Source organism: Musa acuminata, chromosome BXJ2-2 (genome assembly GCF_036884655.1).
Source record: "Musa acuminata AAA Group cultivar baxijiao chromosome BXJ2-2, Cavendish_Baxijiao_AAA, whole genome shotgun sequence".
NCBI lineage: Eukaryota > Viridiplantae > Streptophyta > Magnoliopsida > Zingiberales > Musaceae > Musa > Musa acuminata.
The window spans coordinates 28,149,341-28,174,457 of record NC_088339.1 but is presented as its reverse complement, the minus strand read 5'-3'; the positions used below and the strand labels follow the sequence as shown (position 1 = coordinate 28,174,457).

The 25,117-nt window shown below is 39.9% G+C and overlaps 1 protein-coding gene, 1 long non-coding RNA gene and 1 pseudogene across 5 annotated transcripts; 2 read left to right on the top strand and 1 right to left on the bottom strand.

The window, feature by feature from the left end:
- Positions 1 to 420: 420 nt before the first annotated feature.
- On the top strand, positions 421 to 3,153 carry LOC103975669 (pyruvate dehydrogenase E1 component subunit beta-3, chloroplastic-like; annotated as a pseudogene).
- Positions 3,154 to 3,785: 632 nt separating this feature from the next.
- Positions 3,786 to 7,493, bottom strand: LOC103975671 (uncharacterized). 4 transcript variants are annotated; one of them, XR_010484558.1, is made up of 5 exons: positions 7,082 to 7,493; positions 5,692 to 5,972; positions 5,251 to 5,584; positions 4,896 to 5,111; positions 3,786 to 4,640 (listed from the first exon to the last, which is right to left on the bottom strand). It is a non-coding gene; the product is annotated as an uncharacterized LOC103975671 (long non-coding RNA). The 4 variants fall into 4 exon arrangements; XR_010484555.1 differs by having other exon boundaries at positions 4,896 to 5,584; XR_010484556.1 differs by having other exon boundaries at positions 4,896 to 5,533; positions 7,082 to 7,492.
- A 7,012-nt stretch (positions 7,494 to 14,505) lies between these two features.
- LOC135605816 (9-cis-epoxycarotenoid dioxygenase, chloroplastic-like) lies at positions 14,506 to 16,705 on the top strand. Its single transcript, XM_065096306.1, has one exon. The coding sequence runs from the start codon at positions 14,671 to 14,673 to the stop codon at positions 16,459 to 16,461; it is 1,791 nt and encodes a 596-aa protein (XP_064952378.1). The 5' UTR covers positions 14,506 to 14,670; the 3' UTR covers positions 16,462 to 16,705.
- Positions 16,706 to 25,117: the final 8,412 nt, after the last annotated feature.

Genomic DNA, 25,117 nt, shown 5'->3' with positions numbered 1-25,117 from the left:
TTGCTATATGAAAATTCCAATGTGGTAACCGAAATTTGATGTCAACTAATGCTACAACCAATACTATGTTTTGGTTAATTAAATCTTATCTAAGCTATGTTGGGTGTCAACTAATGCTGAAGTCTGTTCTGTACTTTTTGGAAAAGCAAGATCCATTTTCATGGTTATGAGATTTGTTGGCAAGTATGTATGAATATTGACATATATAGCTTTTATGTTCTCAATTTTTTGCTTTATATTTCTCTATCCACTTGCCAATTCATTAATTTTTTTTTTAAATCAGTCCTGAGCTCATTGATCCAATCGGACTGACCTTGCCCAATCTTGATTGCATTTGGATCTTTGGTTACTCACCATGAACTCTTATGCTTTATCATGTTCTGTTGTGTCTTCTGTTAGATTCTTGAACGGGTATGAATTATGAACATGGGTTTCCTCCTGCTGGTTTTCAACTAGATATTGAATAACTGTGGTATTCTTCATTACACTTCTGGTGGCCAGTTCACCATCTCAATAGTTATTGGAGGGCCTGGAGGCGTTGACGGCAACTTGGTGAAGAAGACCTTATAATGCTAATGGTTGCCTGCTCGACACCTTATACTGCAAAGGGCTTATGAAAGCAGCAATAAGGAGTGAAAAACCTGAAGTGCTGTTTGAGTACCTGTTACTATATAATCTGAAGGAGAGGATCCCTGACGAAGAGTATGTGCTCTGGCTGGAGAGGCTGAGATGGTTCGACCCGGAGAACATGTTACAATTCTTATATATTCATGCATGAGGTATCATGTGATGCTGGCTGCAAAGATGCTAGTGAACAAAACTATGATCCTGAGGTTATCAATATCAGATCACCGAAACCGTTTATCTCTATACCATTGGGAACTCCGTCAAGAAGACGCTTTGAATTTTGATTGTGGAGGAATGCATGCGAACAGGTGGAATCAGTGCAAATCTTAGGTCAGCCGTAATTGGCAACTTCTGGGACTACTTGGATGTGCCTATCATATGCTTGTCTTCACAGGTTGTACTGACACCTTATGCTGGGACTCTGAATGAGTGGATTATGGTACAACCAGCACAAATTGTGCCTGCAGTTGAGCAACTCTGCCACTAGAAGGTGCTTTAATTCTTAGTGTTTCTGAATGGCTTGAGCTTGGCTCCAAATTATTGCCGGAGTTTTATTACTCTGGCAATTTGTTCATCATCCAAGAGGGTATTGCCAGGTTATTGATTTCAAATATGAATTTTTTGTTTGTATACTTGTTCCAATTCTCCAAAACTTTATAGTTTGTTGTTTTTTTCCCCTTTTTTTTTTCCTTTCAGTGAGCTGATTGCTTACACTTCTGATCTTCTAAACTATAGGTATCTTTGGTTTCACTCCTTGTTTTGGCCCAGGAACTATTTGGTGCTTCATATATGTCAAACAAGGGGCTTCTGTGCAAAGATCAATCAAACTTAGAATTGATGAAGCTAAACTTGTCATGGCTTTGGGTTCATGATTCCAAGGTCCTACCATGGCTGACAGGTAATTTGTCCACATACAAAATCATCATCATCAGCTACTTTTAGAATGTACAAATACTACTACCTAAACTGCTTGCAGTTTTGCAAAACCAGAATCAACCAGAAAATACTGAAGATACTGATGCTGCAGAGGTATCTTTTCTCACTATCAACAAGACAACCACACAGTGTTGCTACTCCCATGAGCTTCTAAGATGAAAGAGAAGCATTTTTCGAGTAGAAATGGGATAATCCAACCCATGAAACATGCATCAAGGTCAAAGCAAATGGGTCCTAACTGTGTTAACACTGCAGAAAGTGGGTTGAGTTGCGGAGCTCAATGATTAAAGACCAATCATTCATGAGAGAAGGCATAATATGGAAGCTAATGTTTGTTAAAGTTGCAATGATTTCAAGGTCAACAAGACGAGAAGCTTGCCGACAATCATGTTACCCGTGGCAAAAGCTGAGACAGGATCAGGTACTTCCATATTTTGTTAATGTGTTGCTTATGTCTTTCTTTAACGTATCATTCAGGTTCTATATTCGAGTCTGTTTAAGAGCATCTCATCTGCGGTTTAATATAATGAAAGGTTAAAAAAAAATCTACTTTCATGTTCATAAATAGTAATTTTGACTAGTATCCTAGTTGTTATCCATTCTAAAACAGTCTTGTTTTTGTTACGATATGACAAAAATTATATTTAGAGGAGTAATTGCTGGATAGTGATAAGGACAATAATCCATGCAGGATTAGTGTTTGAGGGGCTGTGAGATATATATACATTGGCCTAGTAGCAATAGACATGCTGAATAATGACAACGATATGGTACATCGATGAGAACTCATGTGCCGCTGACACAAGGCAGGTGCGGTTGGTCTACATCAGAAAACTGAATTTTTTTCCCTTTTTTGCTGATGAACTCAATGAGGATAAAACATCCATGTAGGTGACTCCTCCAAATAATGGAGGTATCACTGCATCTTATTTCGGATAGATGGTATTAAGTGGGATTACATTTTCATTTTTATTTCGAGTTTAGGCTAATTAATTGCTCCTGTGCTGCCCCTTGCAGTTGCAGAGGTGCAGATCTTTAGCAGACTCCTCTTCCCATTGTTCTTTGTCTCTCACTCCTGGAGTCTCGCCGTCTCTCTCATGTTCAATCATTTATTTGGACCACCGAGAAGTGACAGAGTGGGAGGACTTCTTCTTCTTGTATTTATACGGCAAACTGTTGTGAAATATTGCAGCAGTCTTCGTGGCCTGCAAATGATTCGTTTGGTTGCCATCACTGTATTCTCGCTTTCTTCACAGCTCCAAAGACTCTTGGAATCCAGTGGTGGTTGCGGTGGCTACTTGATATGGTTTAAGTCATATTAAGATTCTTGCTAATCGGATTTAGAATTGATGATAATTTAAAAAAAAATACTCACAAATCTATGATGAGATTTGCGAGCATCGTATCTGTCAGTATTCCTGTCATGATATATTCTTGCTAGATCTTTATCAAGCTAAATTAGTTGAGTTTTTTTTAATGATTCTGTTATGTTGAATGATGAAGACCTTGCAAATTGGTTTCCAACCCTCCATTTTGATAAGCAAGTAGTGAGTTGGATTCATGTATAGATAGATGGCTGTTAATTTGGTTTGGAAAGAAGTGTAGATGAAATAAAGTAATGGAAGTTGAATGAGAATATGGAATAGATTGGAACGGTTAAGTCGTCTTCCTAAAGCCTTCGATTTCCATGGCACGTGAGGCTCACAGCCGAAACTAAAATTGGGTCGTTGCGGTGTCACTCTCACTGGCATCAGCTGCGCTGGCGTGGCCGAAAGCCTACTGAGTTGGGTGTCCCAACGACTCAGCAGTGACTTCCACAAACACGTACTGCTTGCTGAGGTAGCGATCCCAATCTCGGCAGCTGACCGTACCGTATCTGAAGAGTCTGGTGTCCAACGACTCAGCAGTGAGTTCCACGAACACGTACTGCTGAGGTCGCGATCCCAATCTCGGCAGCTCACCGTACCGTATCTTAGAGGGATCATCACCTGCTAAGTCCAACAACAATGCATGGCGTTCATGCTCCCCTTTGGACTGGTTTACAGGTTATAGCAGTCAGGGGTGAAAGCCAAGTCTAAGAATTGATTGATGATGGGCTAAGCTATTCAAGAAAGATATGATCGATTTGGGTGGGGGGAACATGATCTAACATCGCCCGCAAACGGACACCACTACACGATGTCAATGTCCCACCACCGCACACACAAGCTGTAGCCATATCATGCACAAATAATAGTCTTCTTCTTCCCTTCCAACCCATCCTCCTACATGGCCACCCTGCTGCAGCAGTGAGCCACTAGAGGTAAGAGAACAAACCGGAAGACGCAAACAAAACAATGAACAAGAAAGCAGTAGGAGTAGGGAAAGTAGCAGCAGCTGCAGATAAGCAACCTAAGACCAGAGCCTTAAGGAGAGATCGAGTTTGGTCCTGTCTTCTCCAACCGTAGTGGTGGTACCAGCAGCGGCTGTTGCTGCTGCGGCTGCAGAGCCAAGAAGTTCCTGCGCGTGTGGCTGTTGAGGATGAGAAGCTCTTTGCCAATTCAGGAGATCGACGGCATCGGTGCAGTAGGAGCTGAAGCTGCCGGAGAGATGGCCGAGGGGGTAACTGCTCGTGATGGGTCTGCAAGAGTGGGAGGCGAGGGAGAATGGATATGGCTTGAGGTGGTGGCCGCCGGCCGCAGGAGGGAGGTAAAGGTAGGAGTTCCACCCGGTGCTCCTCTCCTTCTTGTGGGCATTCTGGTGGCCTCCGAGTGCCTGTGACTTGAGGAACTTCTTGTTGCAGAAGAGACAGGGGAAGAGCCTGGAGTCCCTTGCGCCGCGGCGTCCGGCGGAGGACGGGGAGGAAGACGAGGCCAAGGTGAGGGAAAGATCGACACTCGATGCCGGTGGCGGTGGAGACCGAGGCTCGGACTCCATCTTACTCTCCTCCGAAGGGAGTGGACTGGAGTTGGCAGTGTGCCGCTGGGTTTCTCCTACCATTATATGGGAAGAGAATGACAACATCATGTCAGGACTCCCAACTCGACTCGGATGAAACCGTTTGGCTCCGAAGGACATCTCCTGCTGGATCTTAAGAACTGCCAACAAAGACTGGAATAGGTCAAGATAAGGATGGAGGAAAGGAGCAGGGAGTGTACGATGGGGAAGGAGGTGGTCATTTAGGTCGCTGCGGCCATGCTCGGATGAGAACAAAACAGCTGATGCAAGGAGCGCAGACATGGAGCCTTCAGGTGGTCGTGGCACCCAACAACTTTACCTACTCCCTGTACCTCGTTCCCTCGAACCACCACTGTTACCTATGGAACAGAGAGCACCGGAACGGTAGAACTCACCGGTCCAAGATGATCTCCGACTCCTGCTGGATCACATGGGCAGCAGCAGCTCAATAAGATCCTCCTAGCAAGATGTGGATCCTCATGTCCGATCACATGTGAGTCAACTTTGATTGAGATCCTCCTACACATCACAATTTGAATCTGCAAGCGACAAATGACAACTAGTTTTCTGGATTTTCATGATCATTTTGAGGGCCTGCAACATCGAATAAACTGGCACCATAATACAAACTAAATAAATTCTAATGATTCCTTCCATGGCACAGCAGAAGAAGAAGACATGGCTTTTCCAAGTAAATAATTCAGCAATTCTAATGAGTGCAGATGAGTGTGATCGAGATAGTCATCATACCACAGAATCCCAGCTTGTGATGGCTTATTATGATGCTGCGCCACATACTAATTAAATGCAGTGTCTTTCTGAAATGGGGAAGCTTATCCCGGTAACTCCAGGGAAAACAACAAAGGTTCCAAACCCAAACATTTTTGTCCTTGTTCTTCCGCAGCAAGGTGGTCCTGCTTGAATAGTAAATTGTGCCTCCAGATCTTTAGTGACAATCATTGCATGGCAGTCTGATCTATACAGATGAACTTATCCATCAGATACGCATGCTCCAGATGGATATTTCAGCTTTCTAAAGAAAAAAAGTCTTTTTGAGTATGCTGTGATGTGCATCACGAGTTCTCTGAAAGAAGAAGAGTAGGGGGGGGGGGGGGGGGGGAGGAGAAAGAATCAAGAACAAAGGCCAAACCATGGTGAATGTCAATTTGGAGAGTGGACCACCTGACTGACCTCTTTGTTTGGATCCCAAATCCTGAGCTTTCCACCCCTTTGTATCGACTGTGAGTGAGCTTTCCACACATTGCCAGAATTCAAAGGTGTACAGAGCACACATTCTGGAGAACATCAGAGGCCATGGCATGTTCGATTGTCTTCCACTTGTTTATTCAAGGACCACATCATGGATTCTGGCACTTGCATCCGGAAGACTAAATCTGCTGATGCTTCTCTAGATATTCAAGAGAGATTCTGAAGTATATATATACTTTCTTGGAACATCATGTCCATAACAGCTGCATTAACAAGAGACTGCTAGCATAAGAAGAGATTTTTTTGACAACATATCCCTTCTAGGAAGACAGAAATGAGAGGAAAAAGGAACATAGCGCAAAAGAAAAAACCTTGGATCAACACTCCAGGGATTACAGCTTAGTAGGTTTCTAAAATACGAGAGAGACATCGCAAAACACCAGCAAATTTAAAGCAAATATGAACAAAATTACTTGCTTGAGTGCTTGCAAGGGTCTCCAGAGAAACATGTGTATCTGATGCAACCTGACAACCCAATTTCATGACCTAAATTATACAGATCATGTGAAAAATAAAGAATAATAATAATAATAATAATAATCAATGACGAGAGCTAATGAGATTTTGACAATATTAATGATATAGTTGATGATCTAAATTACGAGATCTATGTTAGTGATATTAATATTTCTCGGAATAACAATAGTTACGATTCATCAGATCGGACATAGTTTTATGTTGGTTATCGATGACCTAACGTAACCTTTCACTTTCTTCGTTTAGACGTAGGATCGGCATTGGTATTGTTAAATAACATATACATCGTTGGATATAGAAAACAAATGTTGATCCAAAGTCAACAATTATATAACATATTGGATTCCATACATCATTTTTGGCTAAACTATGCATTTCGACACAAATTGAACTTGGGAAACCCTTCATTTACTCCGTGACAGCTCGAGGGAAACTTCATCATCCAATACAACTCTTACCAGGATTCCCAAAACTATTAGGAAATACATAGCTAACAATATGCTACATATGTATCTTTCAAACACATGATTATGTGTATGATTATTGATTAAAGAAGGAGAAATACTGCATGGGAGAACCATGCATTATACCGAACGACAGAAATCTAGTAATTATGTTTACTCAGTGTTTCTTTATGCTTTTTAATGCATATAAATGTGAAACACAGAATACATCAATCTACTTGTCTCCATGAGGTAAGAATAATTTTTGATTGGTCAGATTTAAGCAAAGAACAATGCTAAAGCTATGAAAACAAAAACAAGAACCGAGCATGTGGTTGAGTTGAAGGTAGAAGAAGAAAACAGCGAAGAAAAGCAACTCGAAAAGGCATCACCTCATATCTGAAATGCCAAGCAGAGTCTTCACCACCAGTGCAGTCACCAGAGGGCTCTTTGGAGTGTTGCCACCACGCCCTCCACCGCCAGCAGCCTTCATCACCATCGTTCCACCACTGCTCCCCGGAAAGGCGATGTGACTGCGTTCCAAGCATGCCACGAGACAAGATGTCTCATCGGCCATTGCTCCAAATATTTAGAATATCAAAAATAAAAAAAAAAATTTATTGAATTTTGTAATAATATTATAAAAAATAAACATTAAAAAACATGGTTTTTTTTACTTTAAAGAAAGAAATAAAATATAGAACAATTCTAATAAAAAATAAAACAATAATTCTCATCAACAATAATATATAAAAATAATGATTTAAATAGCTAAAAAATCATATGAAAAAGCTTTTGAAATGAATAACAAAATTTGCTTAAGAACATTAAAGATTCTGCATTCCTTCAACACATCTTATCAAAAAAATATGCCATCATAAAGATTTCGATATGTATGATTTACATAATTATTTACTGCCATGAAATAGGGATGGATTACGTGACAACCTAACCATACATCGGCCAAACAAAAAACCGAAAAGTTAGTTGAAATATTCAAAATTTTAATCTAAAGCACTCAGAAGTGATAGATTTGCAAGAAAATGTTGCTCACATAATTTAGAAGGATAGATATAACAGAACTCCGAAACTAAATCACAAGATCCATCAATCTTGTAATATCTAAAACTAGTAGTAAGCAGAAGATGTTAGCTAGTTTAACTGATAAAAATTTTGACAGTTTATTATAAGATCTTAATCTCCAATCTTGTTTCTATCACATTATCTACAAATAAAAGAAAATACTAGCATGAAGAATGCAGAACAATTAAAGAATCAGATGTTGGATAAGTTTGATTCACTAATTAGATCCTTTAATTTTCTTTTAGAAAAATAAATATTATTCTCAACTCTTTAATTATTTTCAAAGATATCTAAGGTCTTTTTATTATAAGCATGACAAAGAAAAGAATCCTATAATACTCCTTGTTCTCTCCTCCTCTGCTCCATTCTACCATTCTTTTTTCACTATGTTGTATAATTCAATATAGTGATTCAGTCAATGCAAACTGTTCGATCAATGATTCAGTCAATCCGACATCAATCGACATACGCTCTTGCCATGAAGAAAGATCCTCCTGCATAGCTTTTATCGTGTGTCACGTTACAGGTGGAATCCTAAGCCCCGAAAGAAAAGCTCCACCCACTACACTTCAACCCTAACTTATTAGACTTGATCTTCCACAATGAGTAGGAAAGGTTTGCATGAATTCATCGCAGTCGAGTGGAAAGTTGGTGTATGTGCAATGATATCAGAGATGCTCAATCTTTTCCACTGATGTGATCTAAAATCATGGATGCTTGCTTACTTGTGTTGATCCATGAATTGGCCGTGCACGATTCTACAACTACAAGTATGACACTGCAAGTTTGTAGACCAGTCAAGGTGAGGTGGGGCTTCAGGGATGCTTAGCCATGGATAATGTAGATCTTGGTGTCCATTGGCAAAAACATGCTTCGAACACAATTCTCAATTTGATATGCTTATAAAACCCAATTGCCTATTGACATTTAGAACATCTCTGTAGTTAGTGATCCCATTGAAAGCAATGAAACTATAGCCATTACAATCCAACAATAATGCGAAGAAAATGTATGCCACGAGATCCTACCATAGAAGAGAAGAGAAAGACTTTGTGAGAAAAGAATTGTCTGGTGGTCTATTATGTACAGTCATGAAATGTACTACGACAAGAAAAGCGAAGAAAATATGCAGCAACCATATTGTCGTAAAGTCAAGTTAGCAAGGACAGTGCATGTTGAACATGCAAGGCAATGGGATCCATCGGGGTTTCTCGCGGTCCCTCACCGGCCACCCAGAAAAACGTAGCCGGCAAGCAGACCCCACTCGACGGATTGGCTCGTCGACGGCCACACACCGGTCTTCTTATCAAATAAGTAGATGACGACGACGACGATGCACTACAAGCGAAGCCTGCATTTCTACAGGCATATGCTTACTACACACCAAGCAACCTTTTCCCACACACCATCTTACTTTCTTTTCCATCCTCATGCAAGGGATTCCTGACCTTCAAATCTGGAAAAAGGAAAAGCAAGCTGCCGGGTCAATGGAACTCCAAGGAGGTGGTGGAGACGGTCACGCCTCTCTCACCACCACCTGCATTCTATTTCCCCATAATGTTAATGTGTCAAAGTGGTGAGTCATTGCAACATGCAACACAAGAGAAAAAATGGTCGTCGAGGACTATATAACCGTGTCATTCGTGATTTTTGTACTGAACAACTCGAACAAGCAATCAAAATGAAAGTTACCAAACTTGTTCACTCTCTAGCTTAGACTACAAGCAAACTTAACTTGGGGTTACGTCATGGCACACTTGATAGCAATGCTAGAATATCGGATGTCTTGACATTTCCAAAACATTACAAATATCGAATGCGGCTTATGTTGATATTTGTAACATAGGGCTAATTACAGATTAGTTATCTTTAGTATCTTAATTTTTATACTTTCAAAAAATTATATTATGATTCATATACTTATGAAAGTGAAACATTTAATCTTACATCATCAATTTTGCTGGTTGAAATATCGTAAGGTTTACCAATGATCACGTGTTTACTTCGCTTTCGATTTACTATTGAACGATATTTCTATTAGTAAAGTCAACGATACGAAAAAAAATAAGATTAAATGTTTTACTTTCGTAAGTATAAAGATCCTAATATATTTTTTGAAAACATAAGAATTGAGATATTAAAGATAACTAACTGCATAGACTAATCTATAATTAACCTTATAAAACATGAAACTAGATTTATTCGAATCTCCACAAATGCTTGGGAAGTGCAATGCTAACTCGGCTAGTTGACTTGGAGGTACCATTCTAACTTGTCTAGTTGTCGTCAACAAGAGCATAATGTCAAAAATGAGACATTCCTCGAACTAAGTGGGTAAAAAGATGGGAAGAACTGCAAAGGGCTACGTAGAAAGTGGAACCCCACCGATGAGGAGATGCGTGCAAAACTCTCGTGTCGGATGATGCCCATGGTCCTGGACAAGCACATACACCTGCCACTGCTGCTGCATATGGAATAGCAACAGTGTTCGTCCATTATTGGAAGGTGGCCATCTTTCGTTGTGCTCCTCATATTTTTAGGCTTGACCGGACCATAAGAAAAGCCTAGTGCTGGTTCAACATTCACGCTCTCCAAAGGATCCTTTAGTCATGCAAATCCCATGCTTCAGAGAATCCTTATGGATGGATCTAAGGGATCCAACTAGTTTGTTTAGCAACCTTACCCTTTCGTATATTAACATAAGCACACACCCAATTTCTCTCACGAATTTAGTTTCGGAGTCTTGGTCAAAATAAGAGTCTCTATTGTAGTCAAAGTCAAAGTACCTCTCGATGAATAAAGGGCTCATATAATCAATCCTTCAGACATACAATTTGGAAAGAGAGATGAAGTGAATCAGATGAAAGATTATAAATTTTATCAAGGAAAAAAATAAATAAATAAAATTCAGTATCCATCCTCGGTTCAACCAAGACTTGCTGCCATCAGCTGCAGTTGGTAGTGTTTTCTGGTGAGGAAGGTTGGTCGAGATCAAGAAGAGGACTGGGGAATGAACAAGCCATTGCCGGTGGGGTCTCTCATGCAGAGCTGATCATTGTGATGACTGGCTCAACGAGGACGAGTATTTGAATAAGAGAAGAGTTTCAGCACAGCAGATCAAAAGTTGCTGTACCATAAATCCCAAAGTGTAATCAGAATGTGGTTTCTTAGGCATACGATGACCCATCTAAATAAATACCACAATACTACTCGTTACGAGTGTCGAGATCTTTCGAACTCACACACATCACATATCATCGTATACCAGAAACAACTCAGCATGATACAGAATGGATTGCGACTAAATGCTGAACGAAGCATAGGTCAAGATCATTTAAAACCCATGATTCCGCAACAAGGTCGAGACACTTGTACTATGATCGACATGCAAAAATGACGACGGCTGCCGGACAAATAATTCTGGCACTATACACAGAAGACATCAATCACTACTTTGACGGGGGTACAAAACATTGGAATAATGAAAAACGTGGGAATCGAACGAGGAACGCCTTGTTTTCTAAGCGTGGCATCGGAGTCGAGATGGTGCCAAGCTTGACGACCTCAAAAGGCTTTACTGGTTGTGCATAGGTCGACCGGGCAGGGACGGCCAACCACTCCTCGTTGCAATCATCTTAACCACAGAATGCGATTAGCATCAAAATCGTTTTCCACAATTGTCGGTATCATGACATCATGGTCCGATGAATTCATAGCTCCATTACATTAGCAAGTAAGAAGAAACAGATAAGGACAATATCATCACTATCACTGTTATCATCATCGCAACCTAATTAAGGTAAGTTACTATGATAATTTTTTTTATAATAAAGCTTCTTTTTATAATCCTCCATAAATATATTTTTTTAAAATATCAATCATAACATTGAAAATGATATATGTTTAAAACCTACGATTGAGTTTCCCTTATTATCTAATGCTCCTATGGATTTTGGCTCTCTTTTTCTTGATTTGTATCTACTCATTATTTCTTCATCCCAGCATAGTGATAGGAGAGAGTAATGACATTGACGAAGAAAAAATTTCAACATTAAAAAGATCAGAAAGAACAATTATCAAATCAACATTTTATATAGATTGAGATAATATAAGTATATATCATTATTTCTTTTCTGTCTCGAGCCTATTTGTTTTGATAAAGTGAAAGGCGCTAAAAAATTGAAGGAGTCACAACCTAACTAAGATATTGTTAGTATTATCCATCTTATTATTATTATTATTATTATTATTATTATTATTAAAAAGGCATCTCCATCTCCTCTTGAAGTATATATTTCTATCATTTGATAAGCTAAGGATTTCTAAGAAGAATATTTTTTTAAGTCTACTAATGATGATTATTGAACCCATCCTTAAATAGATAAAACACAAGAATTCTATTTTTTCAAAAATCATGAATAATATAATAATTTATTCATACATTAAAAATAAATTTATCTAGATCTTAGAGTCATATCTCTAAACATATATTTTTAATCTTAAAAAAGTACTAAGAAATCTAGAGACCACTTTGAATAGTATTTATCAAATCATTTTCTAAATACTAAAGCAAAGTTATATTCTTTTTGATGAACAATGCTCCAAAAAAATCTTTCAAATCTTATAATTAAATTGATTAAGAAGTTTAATACTAAGCCCATTAACTTAATTATTGTAATCCATAGTAAAAAAATATTACATTCTTGCCAAGGAGATCTTAAAATATAAAATATCATTATTGTAACTCTAATATTATATGAAAAAAAGAAAGAAATCACATAGTGCAATCCTTTCTCAAATAATAGTAATAAGATACTATTAGTCCGAGATCAAATCAAATAAAGGAAGAAGAAGAAATTAAGATAAAAATAAAAAAAATATATTAAACTTCTAAAAAAGATATCTATCTTAGAATATTCTTAAAGTCGAACCTTGAACACTTAAGATATGAATTTCATACGTAGATGTTATCTATTTATAGCTATAGAATAATAATTTAAAATAAGATATATTTATCTCTAAGACTCTATCTAATTAATTTATTTAAAACAAAATTAAATTTAAAATATTTTAAAAATAATACTTTAAATCTTAACAACATATGCATCAAGTTGTCCGGCTACTAAATTCCCTTCTACTCTCAAGTCAGTCTTGTGCTTACATCTCCATCAAAATGGAGTGTTTGACCTAATGCCGACCACGGGGTGTGAGAGGCTAATAATGGGCAGGTGGTTAACCTCATGTGAAGCATGGGCGGCACACAACAACAAATTTGGAAGCTAGAGAAACAATGTTAAGCATAGAAACTGTGGTGGCTCGTTAGGTGCACTACTCCATCATGTATGTATACTTTTCATCTAATGGACTTGAAATCCGGTTCTCGCCCTAGTTTGTTTGGAACATCCAAGCCTCCTATTGGTCTAGCACGGTTTCAACCGTGCCGATCAGGACAAGAGCAAATCTCAAGCAATCGTGACGATCATGAAGGATGGCGATCCCCATTAGAAATTGACTATTAGACAGATCATAGGCTAGCTAGGGTGCAAGGAAGGGGAAGGAATACTAGTTGAGAATGGCACAGAAAAATGTAAATTATCTTGGGAAAACTTACTCCGGTCCTTGCAAATGACAGGATCTATATATAAAAGTGCTCCCAGTAAGTTGCTCAAGTTGCAATCAGAGGAAGATTGTGCAAGAAACATCGTTTCTAATGGTATCGGATGGCAAGTTAGCCCCACCTGAGATCACCAGTAACAGCTGATTCTAAGAGCCATAAAATACATGTGTATATAAAGTTTAAACCAGAACACAGGGGAAAAAAGGTGATGATCATAAGGTCAAACACAACATAATGATATACGAAATGATTTATGCTTATCCTATAGACTCGATATTCTTAATAAAAACAGAAAGCATTGATGAATACTTTCATCAAGAGTCGGGAAAGAAACAAACAAAGTCGTCAATGAATGCGAAAGGTAGAATGCATGTATGTCACTGTTGAAGCGTAGGCTCCCTGACGCCACAACGTCAGTCAATCTAAGCAAGTTCGCAATAATAGATTAACGGAAGTGGTCGAAGGAACATAGCAAGAAGACCTTTCCTCGCAAACAATTAATTGTCCTCGGGAACTACTTTGCTGCGATATCGCAAGGGACAAGAAGAATCAACTTTTAAGGGCGAATCATGGGAAGGCCAACTGTGCTTTTTCTTCCGCAAGAGAGAAAATTTGGCTCGCGTGGTGTTTGTGTGGCTATTGGTTCACGAGAGAATGTGATGACTTGACAATTCTTCGTGAGTCGTTCTTCAACACATGGCAAAACTGTCTTCCACTTTCTTCTGAGAATGTTAGTAAAAGCAAGTGTTTACGAGGGGAGTTGATGCGGGTTCTCAGGCGAGCATGTGGGGGGATGTCAACAGGGGATAAGGGGCGCCATTTGGGAGGAGACTGTTGCTGGTGGGACCATAGTGTCACCAGCGACACGCCTGAGCAACGGACGAGCCCTCCTAAGTTTACCACGGACCGGTACTGCGGGGCTGCAGTGTTTCCCTCCACCCGTTTCATGGCGGACCAAACCACTACTGCCCTCCACCATGTGGGCTTCTGCCACCAGTCAATCACATTTAATCTGAATATGAATAAGAAAATAAATATTCCAAGAAAAAAACGACAGCTCCCTCCGAGTTCAATAAATAGAGACCCGCCCCAACCTCCGTCTCTCTCCATATCCTCTTAGGTCGCTACATTTCCTAATCAAACAGCAGCCCCACCCCAAACTCCAAACTCCAAACTCCAAACTCCAAACTAGGGGGGAGAGAGAGAGAGAGAGAGAGAGACCACACTCCCGTCGACCCCCCAAGTGCTTGCCTTGAGGTTAATTTGGCAAAGAAGAATACTATGGCTTCTGCCACCACTGCCATGACTTCTACTGCCAAGCCAATCTCCAAGTCTCTCCAGTGTAACACACCACTGGCTACTCAATCTGTTAAGCTGACGAGAAACAAGACTTCTTCCCTCACCACCCTAAGAGTACACTGTTCGGCACCCGCCGATTCCCTCAATTTTCCGCCCAACACCAGACCGGCTTGCGGCGCGGGTCCTTGTTGTAAGAAGGCGACGACAAGCATCGCCAAGGAATGGAGTTTGCTCCAGCGGCTCGCCGCCGCCGCACTAGACGCTGTCGAGGACGGCTTCATATCGAACATGCTCGAGCGGCCGCGACCCCTGCCCAAGACGGCTGATCCCGCCGTCCAGATCGCCGGCAATTTCGCCCCTGTTGACGAGCGGGCCCCCTGCCACGACCTCCCCGTCCAAGGCCTCATCCCACCGTTCGTCGACGGGGTGTACGTTCGCAACGGCGCCAACCCACTGTTCGAGCCCGTCGCGGGGCACCACTTTTTCGATGGCGATGGCATGGTGCACGCCGTCCGCATCCACGATGGCACCGCTGCCTACGCCTGCCGCTACACCAAGACGGAGCGCCTCCGGCAGGAGCGCGCTATCGGGAAGCCCGTCTTCCCCAAGGCGATCGGCGAGCTCCACGGCCACTCGGGCATCGCGCGCCTGCTGCTCTTCTACGCGCGATGCCTCTTCGGCCTCGTCGACGGCGGCCGCGGGATCGGCGTCGCCAACGCCGGCCTCATCTACTTCAACGACCGCCTGCTCGCCATGTCGGAGGACGACGTCCCGTACCACGTCCGCGTCAATCGCTCCGGCGACCTGGAGACGGTGGAGCGGTACGACTTCGGCGGCCAGCTGCGCTCCTCCATGATCGCGCACCCAAAGCTGGACCCCGCCTCGCGTGAGCTCTTCGCGCTCAGCTACGACGTCATCCGGAAGCCCTACCTCAAGTACTTCTACTTCTCTCCCGACGGCAACAAGTCTCCCGACGTGGACATCCCCGTCGACAAGCCCACCATGATACACGACTTCGCCATCACGGAGAACCACGTCGTGGTTCCCGACCAGCAGGTGGTGTTCGAGCTTCAGGAGATGTTCCGAGGCGGCTCCCCGGTGGTCTACGACCGGGCGAAGACAACTCGCTTCGGCGTCCTGCCCAAGTACGCCGCCGACGCCGCCGAGATGCGGTGGGTCGTCGTGCCCGACTGCTTCTGTTTCCACCTGTGGAACGCGTGGGAGGAGCCGGCAACCGGCGAGGTGGTGGTGATTGGGTCGTGCATGACGCCGCCAGACTCCGTGTTTAACGAATGCGAGGAGAACCTCGCCAGCGTCCTGTCAGAGATCCGGCTCGACCTCCGGACCGGCGAGTCCAAGCGCCGCCCCATCCTGTCCCCAGACAACCAACCGAACCTGGAAGCCGGAATGGTGAACCGGAACAGGCTGGGGAGGAAGACCCGGTACGCGTACCTGGCCATCGCCGAGCCATGGCCGAAGGTTTCCGGGTTCGCCAAGGTCGATTTATTCACCGGGGAGATGAGCAAATTCGTCTTCGGCGACGGTCGGTATGGCGGTGAGCCATACTTCGTGGCGAGGGATCCGAACTCGCCGAAAGAGGACGACGGCTGCGTGCTCACCTTTATGCACGACGAGAAGACGTCGGAGTCGGAGCTGCTGATAGTGGACGCGGGCGACATGAGGCTCGAGGCAGCAGTGAAGCTGCCGTGGCGCGTTCCCTACGGTTTCCATGGTACATTCATCAGCTCAAGGGAGTTGGAGTCACAGGCCTAGCAAGAAAATGGTGTTTTGGGGAGGAGATGATACCAGAGCGATGCCTGCGGAGGACCCCGGTGTCACCTCCCCCAGTTCTGTACATAAGTTATTTTTACAGTTAGTGGCAGTTAGGAGAGAAACCAGCTTGTAGCAGTGGGTTCCGTTATTCTTTCCTTGGTTTTTTTTTTGTTCTTTCTTTTCTCCTCCCTGTTCATGCTGCGGATTGCTATAATAATTGATCACTACTCCATCATGCATAGAAGAGTGAGGGGATCATGTCTTGTTCTTGCATACACTCAATCCATTTCCTTCACTGGAACTTGTTCCTAACGTTTTTATCTCTCAAAAAGAGTGATGGTAGATGGAAAAGAACCGAGAGTGCTCGGTGACCGAACAATGAAAACGATGAGAGCTGAGGAAACCACAAGAGAAAAGAAGCTACAAAGCACCAACTGAGAAGGCCTCTCGGCCAGGGACGACGCGTTACGGGGAGGTGGGAGCACGTGGGAGAAGAAGGGAGGGCTGTTCCAATGGTTTTCTTTTTGTACATTGGAAATTGTCAAGAGAGGGGGGAGAGCGACGTGGAGAAGGGCAAACTCGTCCTTGTGGTGTGCGTGTGGTATAGTGGATCACTCGAAACCCAGGACCCCACCCTCTCGGTGGACCTCCCAGACACAGTATGCTGTACTGCAGCCCCTTTCAGAGCACAAGTCTCATCAACACTCGATTACTATGCTCCCCAGTTAATAGGAGCTTTCTCAGTCGGCAATCTATAGCCAATCAAGATTTTAAATATCGGTTCAATATCTGTGGCATGATGGGTACCATTCGGATAGTAATAGTGATAGTAATAAACAAGACACATATCTGTCGGAGCAATATCAACACGATCGATACCATGCATTATTAAGTTGCACGGATCAATAAATATCAGTCGGCATGTATCAGTCCAACTGATATTTTAAGTTATAATGACATCATTGTTATTATTGTAATTCCAACTGCGGTTCCCAATTTCGCCATGAGAACATCAACAAGGGGGGGGGGGGCCTTATTCTACACAAGGACACCTAAATCAATTAACTTTAGTCACATCAATCTATATCTTATTGTCTAAATGAACACACCATCAATATGCAAACAATCTGTTATATTCTGATCAAACGAGAAGCTAACTAAAGCCAATGTCTTGGTGCGAATGGTTTCCCACATTAAAATGGCTTCGAGAATTGTATCAGCTACATGCTAACATTTTAGCATAATCTATTAATTTTGTTGTAGGAATAATTCCAACAAAACATGAAGCGTGATATCATTGTAGCATTATCCGTAGGAATAATGTTCACATCAAGCAAACAGTCCAACTCCGTCATGAGTTCAGACTGCTCAAATATCCTCGCGCTAAGACACGTGCTATGCTTACATTGGCCTTGTATTCCCACCACAAAAAAAAGATCAAGAACTGCATTTATGACATTGATAACCCCCATTTTCATCATTATTTCTAAGAAAAATTCTGACTGCCCCCTCTTTATTTAACGGAAACATAGAGAAAAAAAAGAAAAAAAGAAACACTTGATCCATAAATATCTCTTTTTTTCCTCTTACCACTTTATTAATTCCTATGGGCCTACCCGAAGAGAGTTGGCCGATCGCTCAAACTCTTGAAGCTACAGTCTGACTTGATCTCTAAAAGAAGGTTGGGATCGGCTTGTTGACCTCGACGATTAATGGCCGTGCACCTACCTTGACGAGCACATCTCTGGTTGCTGTAACCCTCGCTTTTCTTAATCACATGGCCTCGATGATCTTGAAGTTTTTGTCACTGATTATGATGGCATAATCTAACAGGCAAATCAGAGGAACAAACGTACAATGCATTCTATGACCTGTGACTCTCCAATGACAACGTCCATAGTTCTATTCAATTACATCCAACCGCATTCCAATAGCATACCACCAATATTGTTAGGCCTCAGTCTCTTATCAGTCCCCACATATTTCCTTCGTTGTTGGAAATTATTAGGACTACCTCCTTCCCATTTGCACCGTAGGATGTAACGATTTAGTGTGGAAAAGGAGAAAATTTCTCAAAAAAAGCTACCATTTAGGAGACTTAACTACGAAAAAAGTATTACTACAATGAAAAGAAAAATAAACATCCAAACAGAACTTTAGAGTATAGACCTATAGACCTTATGGACTATAGTTTGAAGAGAAAGGGTAGTCTCACCATCAGAAGCCATGAAATTTTCAGGCACCCAATAGGGACATAAATTAATTTTTAAAAATCGAAAGATAGATATCTACCAATAAAAAATAATGACAAATTAATCTGAAAATCACTAATATATCTGCGTAACTTTACGATCCATTTTTGAGTTGAGAAATGGTTAAATAATCATTCCATCTCTGTCTTGGAGTTGTGTAAATCCTTGGAAGGACCAAGTAGGAGGATCTAAATCGTAACAAAAGACAAGGATTATGATTGATTTGGCTTAAATTAAAACACATCACATCAACTTTTTGAGCCCAGTATCTATCTTCCCCAAGATGGCGGACCTGAAACACACTGCTAGATCGAATATATTCGTTGTCGGCTTCCATTTTATTTTTCACATATCGAGGTAAAGCAAAGCAGATACTGAATAGAACTCAATCCAAACAAAAGTAAAAACTTCATTGACATCTGTTAAGAGATTGGTCGTGAAATTTGTCTTTTAGAACTTAGGAACGTCCAAATATACGAGGGAGATTCGATAAACTTATGAATTCTTAATTTTCATACTCATACTCATTAATACTGAATAGAACTCATCAAGGGCTCATAATCGAGGTGCATAGCTCGGGAACAGGTTTGCTCGATCGAGGTGTAAGCCTCAATTCTTTCTTCTAGCGCCAATCTAATAAAGGATCATTTGATCAATCAACCATTGATGCGACCTATAAGAATATAAGAAATTATCGATTTTGGGCGATGGACGTACCCACACGGTTTTATCTTTTCAGAGCTCATAAGCTCCAAAAGGCGCCTCTAAAGATAAGAAAGACCCGAGAGACTTTTAAATCATTAGTTCTCATACTCAACCAATATAAGAGTAAATTATATTATCAATGAAAAATATTGTGCAACTTCACACTATGGTTGATTACTCGATCCGATTCGAGTACATAAGGTCATCGACATGGCTTCATAGCCGAAGAGAGTCAGGTCAGGTCAGGAGGACATCTGCCGAGCTGATCCGAGATGGACTCATAAGAAGGCAAGGAATTGTCAGCTTTGAGCGATGGATGTTCTCACATGATTTTATCTTTTCAGAGCTCGTGAGCTCCAAAAGGTACCTCTAAAGATAAGAGAGACCGAGGGACTTATAAGTCATTAGTTCTTATACTCAACCATTGTAGGAATAAATGGCCTTATCAATGAAAAATATTGTGCAACTTCACACTATGGCCGATTGTCAGCATGACTCGATCCGATCCGAGTATGCAAGGTCATCAACGTGGCTTCATGGCTAGAGAGAGTCAGCATCAGGTCGGATTAGGAGGACATCTGCCGAGCCGATCTGAGGTGGAGCTAGGGGGTTGCTTTTCCTTCCTCGTTGACACAAGCTAAAGTCAGGAGGGAAAATCCTGACTTGACCCCTCACTTAAATTAATATGGTGCTAATGGGATGGATTTGAGTGTTCGAGATCTAACCCCTTGCTGGCAGGAGATCGGCTTTTATACCCACAATCGAGAGTCAACCGTACTTGGTTCGTTAATGGTCATCGATGTTCTAGGCAACGAGCTCGTGCACTCTGCGTAAGTGCTAACCAACCTACATGACTTTGCATTGAACCATGTTGCTTCGCACCTTCTTGAGTAGCACTACACTACATGTTGCATCGTATAGCCTCGAGTGATGTAAGCATGGTCGGTTGTCTCGTAAGAATTTGTGCTGGTGACACGATTGTAGTCTACTGTCCCGTACGGACTTAAGGTGCTACATCGGCGTGCTTGTATGTGCCACATCAACCTTGGAGGTGCTACGCCTATTCTAACGTGGTGGCTGAATGTAGTTGCGAGGGTAATGCCAGAATATACCTTATCATTTAATGTGTAGATCCGGTAAACACAATCACAATCTGAAACATCTAGAATGGATCCATAAACTTGTCCAATTCAATTCTAAATCCTTGATGGATTTGAACTGATACCATCTCTAACATAATTGCAAGTTAGGTCACATCCGATTGCAAGTTAAACAAGATCTTATATTATCTAGGACAAGGTCGTTTCAGTTATTACACATCTAATTGTTTGAAGCTAGATTTATCTTAAACTTTCAGAGGAAAATGAGTCACTTTTGACTACATTACCACGGTTTAGGATCAGGTAAACATTTTATTCCAGCAATTCTAATCAGATGCCGGTCCATAGCTCTCGCAGAATGGCAATTTTATCACTCTTTGGTGATGGCGAAACCAGTTAACTTCTATGTAAACCTTCAGTAGCTTAAGACTATCAACCAGCTCAGTAGACTTTTAATGGAAAATCAAACGGTTCGAGATCCAAATACCAGGAAAGAAGCTCACTCTTGTTAAACATATCCTGGTCCCTTCAGGATGGGTACATCTTGAGCAGTGTCATATATTTATTTTGATTATATTTTAACGTGTTAGATAACCTTATCTATCAGAGGTAAGCTTTTTCTTACAAGGTAAAGCAGATATTGATTATATAAATTATATCAAAAATCTGATTGCGCACTCACACGTATCCGTCCTGTGGTCTTGGGGCTAATTATATATTATTTCATGTAATTAACTATCTATAGCATCTCGATCCCTATACTTTCAAAAATTATATTAGAATCCCTATACTTTCAAAAATTATATTAGAATCTCTATACTTATGAAAGTAAAATATTTAAGATTATTTCTCCTCACATTGTCGACTTTGCTAACAAAAATACTATAAGGGTTTACCATGAGCATATATTGACTCTATCTCATTTTGATTTATCACTAAGTATGTACGATATTTTCATCAATAAAATCGAAAGTGTGAAAAAAAATAAGATTAAATATTTTACTTTTATAAGTATAAAAATTTTAATATAACTTTTGAGAGTATAAAGATCGAAATACTAAAGATAATTAATTATAAAAAATAATATGTAATTAGCCTATGATCTTGAAATGTTTCATTCTGCATTTACAGGTTAAATTGTAAATCAAAATAAGATCTGTATACTTCTCCCATGCATCGCATCTTAATAAATTATCATTATTATGACCCGAGCCTGATGGGCTAATTGACCTATCAACTTCATTTGGTCTAAACCACTGACTTAACCCCAACATAACTCAGATCAAACCCTAGCATAGTGACGAGTCCTCTGACTCCGTCTATGGGTAGCCCTTTTCGACTCGGCTCTGATACCAAATATTATGACTTGAGCCTGATGGGCTAACTAACCTATCAACTTTGTTTGGTCTAAACCACTGACAAAAATGCTTAAGCCGAAGTTGATAATAGTATATTCATCAGACCCTTATAAGTCAATCTTAATTCTGCCCACTTTCGATATGGGACTAATCAAGGGTGTTCCAGTCATCTTCTCTATAGTAGTCCGCGGAGCCACAATCACTACAATACATGTAGGTATCAAAACAATTGTGCCCACAAACTACTACACGCAGCATTTCTTTCTATTTGTTTTCGTTGAAATGCTATCCGCTGACATATCTAGTTATCAGCAATCAAATCCACCTAATTGCAAAGCAATGAATTGGTGATCCTATCTCATCTAATCTTCACCGACCGCAGCCATTTTAGATACATGGATCCAGTAGCAAGATAAATATCTACCAATGTCACCATTCCGCGTTCAATCTCATCTATGTCAAAATAAGCACCAGGACTGCTTTCTTTACAACCGGAGAAAGTAGTGGCAGGTCCGTCACCCCCACTCTTTCCACTCAGTCGTATTTGTGGGCGCCACATACAAGCCTTTTGTAGGTCCGTCACCCCCATCATTTACGCTATATGCAGAACAAGGCTCAAAATATTCTGTTTTTATCCAAATAGCCATTACAGAGGGCGGGTTGACAAAGCATCAGTCCTGATTATAAAAAATAACTATTTCCATGTAAAGAAGTGAAAAAACAATTGCAGCCATTCAGTCCCAAGTCAAATGTTATTCTGCTGCGGAGCCCATTGCTGAATGAACACATCGATCAAACAACAATAACAAGAATCCCAATGACTTGAGAACCGCTATATAGATTTTTCTTGAATCAATCATACTTCACTTTATCTTGCATACCAGACTCCAATAGGTTTTCTTACGGCATAAAGTGCCAGTACATGGTCCAGGAACCTATCCTCATAGAACACAGTTAACAATCCTTTGAAACTCCTCGAAAACAAACTTGATAACGTTCAAGGACAAGTATTCATCCAATATGCTATCATATAACTTCTCTGCGTGAAGTACATTATCCATAAAAGCATAAAAATACAGTCACATATATGCTTTGTATTTTCTCCCCATAAGTATGGATTTCACTATTTTCTATTATCTTGGTGTTAGTATAGAGGCAAACTATTGTGCGTAATCCATGACGTTATAAATTATTGTTTAAAATTATGAGAATATAAATCAAAATTTATGATTAGATAGGATTTTTAATTTAGGAGTCTTAGTCAAAATAGGATTTCTTATCATAGTTAAAGTCAAAATCTTGAGTTTATCCCTCTATAGATATAAAAAACTCATGAACAAACAATTAGAAGAGATGAGATAAAATCTAAAAAGTCATATCTCTAGAATTTGAAAGATAAGTTTTCATATTTAATAAGCTTTTGAGTTTTGAAGTGTCTCCTCTATTCTGACTCCTCTATGATTTCATGTTCATGACTTTTTTGAGAGATTTTTTAATATGATATTCGAGCTTTTTTAATTTCTAACATGGTTTTGGAGTGGGTTTGATCTTGAAGGTCAAGCTAAAACTTGAAGAGATCGATCAAGAGAGAGAGAGAGTACTCCATCCTAAGGTGCAGGAGCCAAGAGGTTGCCGAGAGAAAAATAAATACTACAAGTATCTATCTTATATTGTTGAGAGATTTATTTGAGTCACATTAGAGAGAAACATAGGTATATTAGAGAAAGAAATAGATCAATAAAAAGAAAATACTATTGTTAGAGAGAAATAATAAAGAGAGAAAATCCAAGGAGGAAAAAACTATAAAGAGAGAAAATTTAAGGAGAGAGAAAAAAAATCCTAGAAAGAGAATATTACTCACAACATCAATGAAGAGCATATTTGATCATGATAATCAATATATAAGAGGAGATATCGAGATAAAAACAATCATATTTAATTATAGCAAGAGAAGGATGATCAACGAAAGAGTATCACGATGATGATTAGTTGATAGAGAAAGATCGACATATTGAAAGTTTGATCACTTTCAAAAGAAAAATTAAAGGTATGAATGATGACTTTTATCGATTATTTTGGATCTCATTATTATTTAGATTTGATAGAAAAAATTACTAGAGATGAATAATTATAATGAAAACTTTTCTCGGATCGAAATGTTTAAAAAAAATTATCTTGTATGATTTTGAAAATGTGACAGATGACAGAGAATAATTGTAGCTGGTGTTTAACAGAGAGGGAGATAAAAAACATTATTTTATGAATTTCTGGAGCTAAGATAGGCAAAGAAGTCTAGTTGATTTTAGAATATATTTATGAAAGAGGTATATATCCTTCTACATCATTTGAAAATGTTAGAAAATATTCATACGTGAGGATTAATTGGAAAAAAAAAAAGACTAAGAGAATAGTCACACATTGGAAAATATCAAGAGAACCGGATGATATATATTTGAGTAAAACCCACAATCCAATAGCTAAACTTTTATAGTAGTCATTATAAAAGTTTTAATCTAATATCATAGCTAAAGGTATGTAAGATGATTCCCAAGTAAAGTTTGTGATATGGATAAAGTTAATTGCACAAAACAATCAAGTTTGCGATTGCAGATAGAGTTAACTATATCACTTACTAAGCTAAGAATGTGAATTAAGTTGGCCGCACTACATGCCCAATGATTAAGCTGACTAGGGGAAGAATGTTATAAAGATATTCATGTGTGAGGAGAGATTAAAAAAATAAAAAATAGTCCCATATTGATAAATATTAAGAGAGCCAAATAATATATATTTGAGTCTAGTCCACATTCTAATAGCTTAAGATAAATCAGAAGTAAATAATGCAAAATTAAAAGTGACTAATTATCTTTTATCAAGTGAAAAAGAAAAAAAGATCTCATGAAACATGTTAGAGATTCCTGAGATTAAATATACTAAGATCTTGTAAAAACAATATTTAGACTACAAAATGGATAATATTAATTATGTTGGAATAGATGATTTTATTTTTATTGAAAGCATGAAAATATTTTTAAATCACTGTGAGAAAGAAAATTTTTCACAAGCAACTATTGAAGATAGAGAGGAAGATGTTGTTAATGCTGATATGAAGATCTAGAAGCTAATGAATATTCTACGATAAGGTTGTTAGATATATATATGCAAATGATAATATTGATTAGATTAATTTCGTATTTGAAGAATGATTGAAGAAATTTGACAATTTTAAACAGATCAGAGT